The sequence below is a fragment of the Tauraco erythrolophus genome, chromosome 2 (assembly GCF_009769465.1).
Source record: "Tauraco erythrolophus isolate bTauEry1 chromosome 2, bTauEry1.pri, whole genome shotgun sequence".
NCBI classification, from domain to species: domain Eukaryota; kingdom Metazoa; phylum Chordata; class Aves; order Musophagiformes; family Musophagidae; genus Tauraco; species Tauraco erythrolophus.
In genome coordinates this window covers 82,927,671-82,941,799 of record NC_141466.1, presented here as the reverse complement: position 1 = coordinate 82,941,799, position 14,129 = coordinate 82,927,671, and the positions used below count along the sequence as shown (strand labels likewise).

At 35.9% G+C, this 14,129-nt stretch overlaps 1 protein-coding gene across 13 annotated transcripts in view; it reads right to left on the bottom strand.

Annotated features, from left to right (window-relative positions):
* AFDN (afadin, adherens junction formation factor) overlaps positions 1-14,129 on the bottom strand; it is a 131,184-nt gene that overhangs the window by 72,218 nt on the left and 44,837 nt on the right. For 7 of the 13 annotated variants that reach the window (XM_086626995.1, XM_086627003.1, XM_086627012.1 and 4 more), the window contains 4 exons: positions 13,265-13,422; positions 7,445-7,556; positions 6,863-7,030; positions 5,272-5,316 (listed from right to left, as the gene is read on the bottom strand). In XM_086626995.1, coding sequence (XP_086483121.1) covers positions 5,272-5,316; positions 6,863-7,030; positions 7,445-7,556; positions 13,265-13,422 — 483 coding nt within the window. The remainder of the gene's footprint in view (positions 1-5,271; positions 5,317-6,862; positions 7,031-7,444; positions 7,557-13,264; positions 13,423-14,129) is intronic. The other 6 variants (XM_086627033.1, XM_086627040.1, XM_086627081.1 and 3 more) reach the window with 1 other exon arrangement.

The window sequence follows — 14,129 nt, the reverse complement described above, 5'->3', positions numbered from 1 at the left end:
TCCTAGCATTACTACCAGGATCTGTTTATCAAAATCAGAATGCAAGCCATTTAACCATAAAATTTCACTTAGCCTATGAAGTCTTCTATCAGTCCTCTAATGAACAGTATTTAAAGGAATTAAAAATCAACAGCACAGAGAAAACTAAACACTTAAGAACTATACACTGACTAAAAGCAGAATATACAAAGAAAGGAAGCCAACAGTACAAAAGATGAGAAAACACAAAGTAAATGGAGGGAGGGAGGAAGAAGAAGCTGGGTTATCAATGAAGAATGATACCAACAGAGTTTTACATGATTTTGACGTGGGGAAAAGTAAACAGGTGCTCCTAGTAGTAAGCTTCTCCTGGGGGTGTTGTGATGTTATTCAGACATGAAGTCATCAGGCAGAGACAGTCCATAGACTAGTACTATAAGTACCAAAGTAAGTGCTGATACTATAGTAATATCAGTTATCGAACATATTTAGAATCACTATTGTAATAGTAGTATGTCATGCATCACGAAAGAAGTATTAAACATAAGAGCACTCAGTCCTCTAAACATTTTTCAAGTACAAAGATAAGCCTTTTACTAAATCCCAATATTTCAGTCTATAGAGACATACATCTAGTATCACTGTACACTCAAAAAGGTAATGCTAATACAGTATGTTCAGCAATTTAAACTGTGTGCAGTTTTTAATACTTAACAATGCTAATCAGAAATTATATGGCTGCATCTTCAATGTCACCAAATGCAGACGTGTAATATGCTACTGAATACATTTGGCTGCTTACCCCCAATTCTCTGAATTGTTATTATATTTCCCCACAACTCACACATCAAAACCTAGAGTAGCTCCTTCACTTATTTATTTATGAATCCAGAAGTCAAACATTTCCTCCTCCTACCCACATCCCAGTTTGGTAAAATTGGTACCCAAAAGATAAAAGATTCAGTTTGGAGGCAAAGACCCTTATTCAACATGCAAAAATACTGGAATTTCAAAAGTCAGTGGTATAAAAGTCAGGGCTAGTTATCCAGGGCTTTTGTTCTTAATTTCTTATGGCACTTTCTCCTAAGCCATTTATATACAAATTAGAGAATAGGCTTTATGGTCTAGCGATTTCACTTCTATATTAAATATACTTCCCCCTCCCACATATCTTTTCATTTTTGACATCTTAAAAAAAAAAAAAACACAACTTAAAAATATTCCTACATATTTCTGAAACATTCTGTAAAATACATGAGGTTTTTCAAGTGTTTACTTAAAATAACTTCTGGATCTCATTCCCGAGTTCAGCACTTGTGAATATTCAATCAATACCAAGTTCCTGCTAATAAACATTTACCTCACACCATCATATATCCTCAATATAGATGCATGTCACGTAAAATGTGCTTTCACATAAGAAATATATTTTAGTATTGCAATGTTCCTGCTGAGGCAAATTAATACTCTTTTGTTTCTCTGGAGTGACCACCATAACAAGAAAAAATCTTACTGTAAAACCACAGCACTAGATACAAATACTTTTTTTCTCTTCCGGGGAAAATGAGAAAAATTCAAGGAGCTATTGAAAGTTATCTGGAGCACACATAATCATTCATCAGTAAAAGCCAATTTCTACAGTAAAAGGTATCTTAATCTTCAAGAGAATTACTATAAATTCTAAACAGGACTGAAAGGCCTTTTTGTTCTAGCAGAGGGATGCAGGAGGGAAGGAAAGTTGCATTATACAACAGTGTGAAGTCTTGTATTTCCTGTTTTTCAACAGCTGGAAGCTCACCTAAATGTTGTTTGGAATGCATTCCTCTTAACTCACTGCAGTGGGATACAGATTGAGCCATACCTATGGCAAAGTCCCTGCTCCCCAAACCATGACTGTCCAAGAAGGCTGTTCTTAGCCTCTAAGGACCAAACTTTAAAGACTTCCGATGGTTCAGAAACACAATAAGTATGATCTAAGTCATAAGACTTAAGGCGCAGAATTTGTGGAGGGGAAAGAAGGGAGTAACGTACCTGGGGGTTTTATCTCATGCAACAAAAATTGTCTTTTAATTCAGAAATTTGAAAGGCCAAAGTTCTCAGCAGGGTGGGCATTAATAAACAATACAGAAGCAGCAGGAGGCATAAGGAAAAATGTATGAATTCTAAACAAACTTGTTAATTTTATATGTGTGTATAAGGAAACACATGGCACCCAGGACTGAATAACATTAGTGAAGCTAAATAGGTGCAGAAAATGTCTAAGTTTCAGTTTTTAAGCTTAGCAAATTGAATTGGAATGTGACTCCCAGACATGCCTCTAAGACACAGCTGAAGAAGCAAGAACTACAATTCAAGAGATCAAGTTAGCCACTATTTCATACTTACCCGACAAAGCTTTTCCCAGTCACATCACAAGGGTTCAAATAAACTTGATACAGTTCGCATCTGAATAAGTTTCACAAGTTATTTTCCCCCATGACAAGTACACATAACAAAAATATGTATATATCTGTGTATACTGCCTATAGCAGATTGAAAACTTGGATTTCATGAGGTAATCCTCAATCAGAAAGCAGCTCTTATCACCAATGACCAGGCAGGAAACAGTGATTCAGAAAAAAGGGTTTTTCAAAAACACTACTGTACCTGTAAATGTACTACTATTCACCTATAGTCACTAATGAAATTGTTTATGAAAATCTGGGAAAATTGTGGCTTTCTGTCACTTTCCCATGCTAAGGATGCAATACAAATAAATTTCATGACTGGGTTTATGCAGTTACAAGTCACTCACACTTTAAATAGCACTGTTATAAAAAAACCCAAAACACCACTGTGTAGTGAACAGCCACTGTAAGCACATCAACTCAGTGATTCATAATAAAAATGTACATTTTTGATCAACAAAAAAAAAAAGACAGGCTTCCCTTCACGGGTATATATCTTAAATCTGTAACTTCACCAGTAAAAGGTGAACCCTACATCACTTTAGAAATTATAATTTCAATTAATCTCGCTAATCCAGTGCTTGAAACAATGCTGGTAAATAGTATCAATTTAAAACCAGACTAAACCAATTTATGAAAGATCAGATCATAGAAAACAAGTAAACTCAAAAGTCGAACAAAAATGTCCACACAAGAGACTGCACCTATTGACTTAAAAATTAGTTAAATCCACATTTGAAAAGCAGTAGATTTCCTGTGCCAAGTTCCTGAGTGCTTAAAGTTTAGACAGTAAGAAGTTTAAGAGATTGCTTGGGCAGATTTGAAACACCATGTTGAATTCAGGGAATAATTCTGCTGTTAAATTTCAGACAAGATGTGCACTTCCAGCAGAAAGAGCCAATAGAAAACATTTTTGGCAAAGGAAAATTCAGTGAGGAACATGACATAAAACAAAGCTCCTTCAAACTAATGTGTAAAAGTGCTACCACATACCATACTACAGTTCTCAAAAAGAAGGCTGGCCAGGGAAACTGCTGAGGCCAAGGCTTTCGAGGTTCTCCAATCTCCTTTAATTCTTCCTTTCAAGTTGTTATACCTGCATGTTCTCAGAGTCTCCCGTTACTGTCAACTCTACAGCTCAGAGTTGTTTTCTTTGTGATGAGGCAGGGAGAAAAGCCTTAAGGATAAATCTCAGAGGCTCACATCCTAAAAAATGGCTTTTTGTCATTTTCTCAGCATTTAAATAGCACGACTGAACACCTGAAATTAGTAACATCCCTGAACTCAGCAGCAGCCATATTCACAGATAACTTAGACAGGTATCAGCTACTCAAAGTGGTGCTATATCTCACCTCAGTCTATTTCTGTTACTATCACATTCATCTCAGTTCATTGGTTCGTTTACATGACTTAGAACATAGACACAACTGCTGATTGACACATTTACGGTCACAAGATACAGAAGTGCATCCTCTACCGTACTGTACAGAGTCTGATCTTCAGTCTATAAAACAGTCATACGACCAGCAACGTCAGCAGCTGTAGAGAAGTACAAAAAAAACAGACGTACTTCCACAGCAGTCAACTTACTGAATTTGTGCAATTGCACAGGTCATGAAACTGAAGCCTATCAAGTTCTTCTGCAAGAATATCAACAGCCAATGTTTTGACAGAAGTACTCTTCTACAGGCGTTTTTTCTGTAATAAATACAAGTATCCTGAAATGCACTGTTCTGAAGAGACAGGCTGGACCTTACAGTACTAAGACCTCTTTTTCACACTCCGAAATAAAGATTTAAGAAATTGTAAGGTTTTTTCTCCTGTGAGATGCAACCAGATTTCAAGCTTTCTACTCAATGGTCAGGCGGTCCTGCAGAGATCGTCTATGCTTATTAGATCAGTACACTCTACAGAACTTTTCTGCTCTCTGGAATAATAATGTCAATGAAACGGAAGTCTGAATTCACCACAGAGTTAAGCACTGGAAGTATAAATTTGAAGAGAGTTCTTTAAACCCCAGTGTTGTACTCTGCAGCCATGAAAAGGTTAGCAACACCGACAGACATGTAGTACTTCCATAGCAGGCTAGAAAATAAAATGAGGAAACAGATGCTAAAAATCTAAGAAAGAGAAAAGCTATTTTGGTTGACATTTCACTATGAAGAAGAAAGTGGCTCTGTATTCTTGTCAATTTGCCAAAACCAGGACATATCTGCACATTACTCCAAACTCTAAGGAGAATCAAAGACCCATAATGATTTGTACGTTATCAATTTCAGATGCTTCAGATAAAACTGAAAAAGGCTCTACTGTCTAATGCGGCTAAATCCCTTTGATGTACACTGTTAGACCTAACACCAAAACCAGGCAGTAGAAATACCAAAGGATGCTATCGAACACCACAGAGCAGTGAGGTCATTTTACCAGCAGACCAAACACAATTTCACATAAAAATCACAGATTTCATCCACTGCATCAAGGTGGTCAAACACTGAAAAGCACAGTTAGCTTCCATGTCATTTACCCAATTCACTTTTTAACTATTAATTCTGCAAGCAGATGGATCAAAGAATGTTTTTCTTTCTACCACAACGCTGCTTGTTAACCTTAGCTGGAAGGTTGAACTCTTTGGATTGTAGCACATTCATCATCTATTTGATGTTTGTTCACAGACAGAATAATTGAACAGCAGCTGACAAGACAGATAACTACTTCACAGAAGCAGTCCCTTAGAAAAAGGTAAGATAAGCAAGATAGCCTTTCATTTGTCAAAAAGAAACAAAAGATTTACAGCCAGCAATGTTTTTAGTGACTAATGAGAGAACAGTATTAAATGTAGCGTTACCTTCGTAACCGTGATAGTTGTAGTAGGCAAAGTGATTCCTTCTCCCTGGGGTTAGAAACACATGCAGAGGACCCAGGTGAAGGCAGCACCAGCAGGACAGATACCATGCAGAACACGCGGAAGACAGCAGGAAAAGAAAAGACAGGAAAGGGTGAAACTGTAGCCAGACAACAGTTACTCAATTTATAAGGATGAAGTGCATTAAACTCTTTCAACTTTAGAAACTCCATAGAATATAAAGACATCAGTACTACAAAGCTACTGAGTGAAACAATCTTTATTGTTTAGAAAAGCAACAACAAGCTGTTAAAAGAAAAATACGAACAATAGGTCAGTCCCACAGGCAACGTGCAAAGGCTTAGTACACCGTATTGCCACCTGTGGCATTTCAGACTGTTCCTCCTCTCTGAGTTAATGGATGTCCTGCTCCACTGCCCAAGCACAATGTTTTAATACTAAAGCAACTAGGCTCCATGAAGACTAAGAGTTCAGAGCACAGAAAAAGAAATCAAAAGTGCTATTAAAAGAACACAAAATATTAATATGCAAATCAAACCTCAGAATATAGAACACAAAATACACTTCATATATTCTGTGTACTGCTAACTGCATCTGGCTTTTTTAAAAACAAAAGCAAAGCATACACTATTGACTATGAATTTAACCTTTTTTTTCTGCAGTTCTGGTCAAATTTTCAGCACCAATTTCCAACCTTGCTTCCCAAAAGGTGAACAACCAGACTTGAAATTGTAAATCACTTGTTTGGATACCTGAGTGTATTCAAGCCACACTTAAAAGAAAAAAGAGCTGTACATAACTAAGTCACCAAAAATGAAAGTCCATATCTAAATCTTTAGACAACAGAAATTAAGAGTAGAAGTTGTATGTGTTTTATCAGTTGTTGTGCTATAAACAAACAAGCTCCTCTGGCTGTTCCTAGATCATAACATTAATTGGAAATTACAATGCAGCCCAGACAGTTGCAATGATGTAAAAAATAAAACCTAGCCTTGCTAGTGAAGGTTCCATATAGTCTGAAAAACGGTTAGCAAGTAAGTTTAATTTAAAAATCATGTTCTTGTCCTTCTAAAAATGTATTTTTCATGTACAGCACTGTCAAATATATCTTACAAGGTACACTACAGTATACTTCTGAATGTAAATAAAACAAACCAGATTTAAGCAGTGCTTTTCTGGTTCCAACTCCAAATCACAAGACAACACGTTAAACTATTTTACATATTATCAAGTTTTAAACTCCAAAATCCAAAGAAACTTGAAGACTGAATTTTTTGTTTTCTAAACACTTAAAACTTTGTATTTGAAACCATGCTAATAGAGACAGAGTATTAGGTTAATCATTTCTCCCCTTTTATGACTCCAAACACTTGCTATTAAAATTTCAGTAGCATAGCGATACGCAGCTCTACTTCTAGATAGGTCCAATTCAGAATCTGACAGAAGAAAAACTGCTGTGGCATTCACTTACACTGCCAACAGACTTTCTTGTGCTTCCAATGAAAGTCTTGCCTTTGAAAAAATCTAAATGACTATGTAATAATGTAATTTAGATTATTAGGTAAATTCTTACCTGGGCTTAATTCTACCAGGTATGGTAATTTCTCAGGAGGAAGACAAGAGCCATAGCCAGACCCGTCAACTCTTTCCTTCCCCTTTAATGGCTTTCCATCAGTTATTTTCTTGGATTTCTTTGGGACATAATCAGGAGGCCGCCTTTTCAACTGAAAGACTAGTATTCCTAAAACACAGTGTTATACATCCTGTGAGTCTCAAAATCAGTGAACAAGCACACATCAAACATCTATTAATTTGTAAGTGTTCCATAGGATTACTTTCAGCTTACTAAGTTCCTAACACTTCTTTATGTAGTTATTTTTAAGTTAAAACTATTTAAAAGATTAATAGTATGCTTCTCAACAGCAGATAATTTAGAAACTTTAGGATAAAATGTAAGACTTCTACTTTCTAAAGACATATTACTATATACAGTGCTGACTGAAATAGTGTACAACTCTAAGAGCACCTAGTATTGAAAGTGCCTGAAAACAAAACATTTTAAAGTATATATTCCACTTTCTTACTTTACAGAGGGTCTACACTATGGGTGACAACACCCAAGGCACTAAAATCTCTTAAAGCTTTTTAGACATACCTTTATCACTAGGCCACTCCCTGAATATCTGCAGTGGACACTCATCATCATCAAGAATAGTTTCTTTAGCACCTTTATCATCGGAGTGCTGAGCACCAGGAGGCAGCAAGACCTAGAATAGAACCATTATCAGTTTCTAGAGCTATTAGTGGACAATTAAAACAGAGGATTCAGGAGTATATCTTCTAGGGTTTTTTTGTTTGTTTATAACAAGAGATAAATCAAAAGAATTCTTTAACTTGAAATGCATTTTGCTTTGCAAGACTTTTTCTAACTTTCTTGCTTGACTCTTGTTACAGTTAAATCACACTTCCCAGAACATCAGATATATTTAAAAAGCAAAGGAAAGCAAGTTACAGTTAAGGTAGACAAGACTATCTTCCAGTAAACAAAATTATTCCAATTGCGCAACAGCCAAGGGGGGGAAAAAAAAAATAAAAATCTGTGGAGGTGATAGTTGAAAAATAAAACCGAGGTTTCCTTTACTACCTCACGCACTGGAATCAGCCTTTCATTTTGCTAATACCATACTGCTAATACAACACATAAATATCTTTAAAAATGGCAAGACAAGTTGCCAAAGCGAATGTCATGGTACCTCCCGCATCCTTGTCTCATCCAACCTTTACCTGGTCTACAAAGAGACTAAGGGCGTGTCTGGAGCATTTCACACAACTGCTTCATGCTGTCTAGCTTTAAGAAAGAGCCAAAACTAAGTATGTTTTGGGAACAGAACCGCAGTGTTCATACTTTTTACAGCTATAGCCTTACAAGGTAGAGGAAGGGGAAGCCTTGATTCATGAGGTCTGACTCTACAGGAGACGCAGGCTGTCATTTCACGCACATTTGCATTACTGCTCCCCACAGTGATCAAGCATAAAAACCAATGAGAGTGCATGAATATCCTCTAAGTTTAATCTAGATCTTTCAAAGCTGAATAAAAAAATAAAATAAAATACATTTTACTCCCTCATTTGTGATCCCAATAATGTTATTTAAATTCACAGACAGCTCTATTTTAAACAAACTACTCAAAATTATTCCCATCTCTGAGCTATGATCCAAGTAAAACCTTCGGAAATAATGCAGCTATTGGCTACTGCACCTTACTACGCTGCAGCACTCGAGAGGCTTTCCACTCTTATTTGTCACTCCCTTAACTAAGTTCTCACAAATCCACCTCAAACGTCATTTCATCTTCTTCCAAGCAGGAAACAAATATGTTTAAGATCAAGAGTATGTAATTGAGTCATTGGTCTTTCCTTAAAACATTTTCTATGCAAAACCTGGCTAAACATAGGACTAATTAAACTATCTTTAATTAGATTTCAAACAGACAAGATATTATAAAACAAGGAAAACATTAAAATGTATAAACCAAAGGGAAACAGAAACACTCCTACACTCAAATATCAACTTGCCAAACCACTCTTTTCTATTTCACATCTCAGATTTCAAAATCAATTATACCTAGGGGATAATTTTGATTAGCTAATTAAAGTAACACTGTGTTTCAAGCCTTCTTCAGCAAGCAACAATTTTTAAATCCCGCAGTCCACGAGACAGAAGGTAACTGGGTACAACACAAGAACTATGTGCTACAACACGCCTACCAGGGGCTGACCAATACTGCACGGGGGAGTTAACCAAAGAAGACCCAAAGTTAGAGGACAGATGAGATAAATACACAGGTGCTATTAGTTGACCCTGATACTACTTCTGTCTTGGAACCTCGATGAGCATCTGTGCTTGATGTTGGGTTTAACAGCAGCAATAGTAAACTAGACAAGTTAGAGAAAAGGGGTCACAAAAGCACTAATCTCCTCATCCTCCCAGCCAGTTACTGTTCTGTTCATCTCTCAGGAAGTGTGAGCTGATAACTAAGACGTATCTCACTAAAAAAAAAAAAGTGCGTGACCTAACCTGCGGAAAGACACAAAGCACCACATCTGAGCTTATGCAGTCCAGAAGGCTTCTAATTGTGATGATGCTGGTTTAGAGAATATCTCTGTGTTTTAGGCAAATGCTACCTCAGCGTCACCCACAAAGCTGAAATTCCTACATTTTAGAATAACAGAAAAACATGGAAACAAGTTTATATTAGGATGGGGTTTTGGCTTCTGGGTAGAGATTTGCTTTTGTTTTGAAAAGTAGAAGATGCAGTTAAACATCCTTTCGTGAATCTGAATCCACAGACTGCTGAGATCAGGCACAACCATTTCCCTCATTTCTGCAACAGCGTAGGAAATGGAGATGGGTAAACTGAGCTTAAGATCACAAGCTTTGGAAGCAGGTTGTCAGCTGACAACCTGCAAACTGAAACAAATTCATAACAGGTAATTAGGAAGAATATACTCTGCTTCCTTATAATTGCATTCATGAGCATATACTAATTATCATAAAGTCATTCCAATCTCTATTTATTCATTTAAAATGCAGTGAAACATGTAGAAAATACAAGCTAAGAAATTTAAACGAAGTTCATAGGAACTTAGGACTTAACTTCCATGGCATTTGCTGGGATAAACAAGTAAGAGAAGATAATACTCAAATATTTAAGCCCCCTGTGGTAAAGTAATAGCAACAGATCAAGTTATCAGATCTATTCTTAGCAAAAGGTTCACAAGAGAAAGCCCCATGCTGTAATAGATCTTCAATAAGCTCTTTTGTCATTTTACTGTTTTTTAAATAAAAACCTCTTATCTACTGTATGTTTTAATATATCTGCTTATTCGAATGAATTGATCCTCAATTTTCCGTATTTCAAAAAGTTATTTATGCCTTATCATTGAGTAAAAACATAAGAGCACGGTAAAACAAAAGTCTAATCAAGATTCTACATTTAAGAGTTAACTGGTTTGCTGCATGCCTCAGGTCTTATGCCCTAAGTGAATATGCACAGGTAGCTTGGAAGACTGTCTAATTAATTTGACATCTTAAAAGATGTGCAGCGAACCTTGTATTATTCAGGAAAACTCAAACCAAGCAAACTGAAACAAACAAAACGTATATTGGAACATACTTGTATTTACTTGATTACATAGGAAAGCACTTCAGAAGTGGGTATAAAGGTACAGCCCGATACACCACAAACCAGGGTATAAAAGCAAGCGACAAACAGGAAACTGCCATTTATAATAAAAGTTGTCAATGGTAAATGTTAAGAAAAATTATTACAATGTTAATCTTTCAACTGAAACTTCAGAAGTGAGTGAACTTTATTACAGGTACTTATACAACCTTATAAAGGTCTTGTCATAGAACTTAAAATCTATCTTAACATTTAAGTGTCAACTGCTTAAGTCTTCTTCGAAGACACTTCACCTGCCACCCAAAGAGAACAAAACATTTAAAAATCCCAAACAATCAAACTGAGTTATACATTCCACTGCACACTGTATTAAACTCAACAAAAAGTAAACAACAGGAACATGTGCAAGACAGATTTGTCATCCACAGAACACTGTAAAGTGTCAGAAGAGGGGCAAAAGGCCCACCAGGAGTAAAGAACGGCTACAAGACCTCAGTGTAAAGGAGCACCAATGGCCATGACATCTGTTTAGCACTGCATTTGTGAGTTTCCAGAAAAGAAAATAGTGACAAAAAGACACATTAAGCTAAAGTTAGGATATTTTAATGTTTCAAGCAAGGAAAGCAACTTCAAAAAGTATTTGGCAAAAAGTAGATTTTAAAGTTATGTTAAAAATTCTCAACTTTATTAAAAAAGGAAAGATTACCATATTTAAAAACCAAGCACTGTATCAGTAGAGGCTCTGAGAAAGGTCAAGTAGATTTCAGCCAACTACAATGACTTATGGTGAGCAAAACAGTAAGGTCTTCTACACTTTAAAGGTATAAAAAAAGATCTGCTATTAGCCAATGAAGACCACTCACACATTTCAAATGTAAATATAAGCACACAACTTACAGCAGAATGGAAACTTACTATATCAAGAAGATGTGTTGATGAGAAAAGACAAAATATTTTCCAGAAGCGCTTTCCAGAAAACTAATTTAAATCAATTTGCTCCACAGCAAAGACTTTTTTAATCTTTCCCAAGATCAAAGCAACATTCCTCAGACTATTTTCTACATTAAACACCCTCACACAAGATCAGAGAACAAGGGGAGGTGAGAGAGAATGCCCCCATCACAACAGAGACTTGCAATAGTTTCCCTGGTAAGTGTGCAATCAGTTCAATCAATTCCCTAAATTATAAATATTTCATAATATATCATAATACCCTCTAACTTTGAACTAAACAGACTGATGCAAAACTACCTTCCAAATTCAGTCACAATGTCTCTGCTGGAGCTCACAATTCTCTCAAACCAGCAGAAAAATGAGTGTGTCAAGTCAATAGCCCATTTAGTAAGATTAATGACAGAATCATGAATTTCATTTACAAAACCCACAATATGAAGATAATTGTCTTAATTAAAACTACACATAAAAAATACTTCACAGCCAAAACTGAGAATCAATTTTTAATATGCTGTGTCATTATAAAAAAAAAACACTACTTAAAAAATTATTCTCCTCTATAATAAAAACCTATGTAAAATTTTACGGCAGTTAAGTAAAATTAACTTTCACAGTTGGGACCCCAATTACAGGTTAATGAAGACAAGGATAAAATGTCCAGAACTGTATTAAAAATATGTCCAGAACTAAGACAAAACTGTTGAAACAATAAAAACCAATATTAGTTCACTGTTGTAAAACTACAAAAGCATTACCACTGTATGGTTTCCGTATTACTAATCAGAACATTAGAGCAACATGTCAATTCCCAGCTAATTATACCACTAAGGGCTGTAAGCACAGTAAAAGTAGACACTAAGGTTACACAAAGACACATAAAGAACACATCAGAAAGCAACTTTAAGACCAAAGAGATATCCACATCCTTTAGAGTAGCTAGAAAGCATGGGGAGTAACAGATAGTAAAAGCTTCCCTACTGTTTTCCAGTGGCACTTTAAGCACCAGAGAACAGGCAGGGGAAGAGAGCACAATATGATGAGACAAACATTTTTCCCTTTCTTTCATCATTTTAAGGAGCAACGAATCCAAGTTTATTAGATAAACAATAGCCAGAAACATAACCAAAGACTGGACTCAAAGATCAAACGTTTTCCAATCTCACTATTCTCCTTCGTAAGATGAAATGGACAGAAGTTTGTAATCTTTAATCAGTACTGCCCATTGGACTTTTTGATAAAGTCATACCTCTAAGAAACAGCAATTCTGTACAATTAATTTAGAACTCCTAAAATAACTATATTCTTAAAAAAAAGCAAAAGTTTCACTCAAATGTTTAATCTTTTGTGATGTGTAATGAGGGTAACCTACCACTGTATAAGACAACAGCATATAACATCTACCTTTCATACTGGAGTTTGGCCTCAGCACTTTTGCCTCTGAGCAGATGCTCTTAGTTCAGGGGAATAGTTTTGTGCACAACCAGCACAAATTTAGGTATCCACAGGATTAACTATTAGTTTATATATCTGCAAACCATAAACATACTTAGTGGTATAAAACCACAGTGCCAAATACAGAAATATGTTACTATATAGATAAACATTAATGATGAAAGTAAGTAATAATTTAGTAAGATTGGAAGATTTAGATTTTAAAAACAAAAAACCTAACAAATCACTTCAGAGTTCCTGAGGCTGTCAGATTGAAAAAAACAAAATCAAAAAAAAGTTAATCGCAGAACTATCGGAGTCTTTCCATTTAGTTTTAAAGTTACTGTAAGGAACAAAATCAAATATGAAGCACAAGAAGATTGTGACTTAGTAACTTCACTTACACGAGCAATACAATAATCCTTGGGATTTTCCTTCTCCAGACCATATTTTTCCAGTGCTTCGACAACTGCAAAGTCTGCAGTATCCGTAGTGGACAGCAGGATTGTCTTGTATGGTATATTTGGTTTTAAACTGTCTGCATAAATTCTCAGTGTCCCACCTTGGAAACAAAATTTAATTAACACCGCTACCAGAGAACAGAGAGACAGACATGCAGCCATTTATTATATTTCTAACAGAACATAAGAACAAACTCCTTCAGAAATCGTTTATTCAATTCACTAACAAAAGAATAGTTACATAACATTCCTGAAATAAATCTGTCTCTGCCATTGGTAAAAAACTCCAGTAATGCTTTCCTCATTTCTCTAAGCAAGGTTTTCCCCAGTGCTTCCCCATTCTCAATATTGCCTGAAGCTAAAATGAAACAGAGACAATGACTGAAGGAAGAACTGACCTTTCCCATTTTGACTGCAAGTTTGTGCTGACCTTCAAGAAATCTCCCCTCTCTTGAAAAAGCCCATTTAAGATTTCCCTCACCAGTGATGTTTTCTACACCTCTAACTCCTTCTTCACTACCCTTCCATGGACAGGCTACATCATTTGAGGTTTTATCAGTACTAATATTGCTTCATTTGTTCATGTATTGCTGATGTTTATACAGCCACTGTGATCTTTATCCCCACCCCCAAGAACATAAAATATCTGATCACTGATATTCACAACATCTACCAGAACCCTTTGTGCAGCCCTGAAGAATCTCTACTTGCCATCTTATATTTGTGCTACTGATTGCATTTTTACGTTCAGGTCATTCAGCTTGTTCTTACCAAAATGAATGACATTTATTTCAGAAGACTTTCTCAC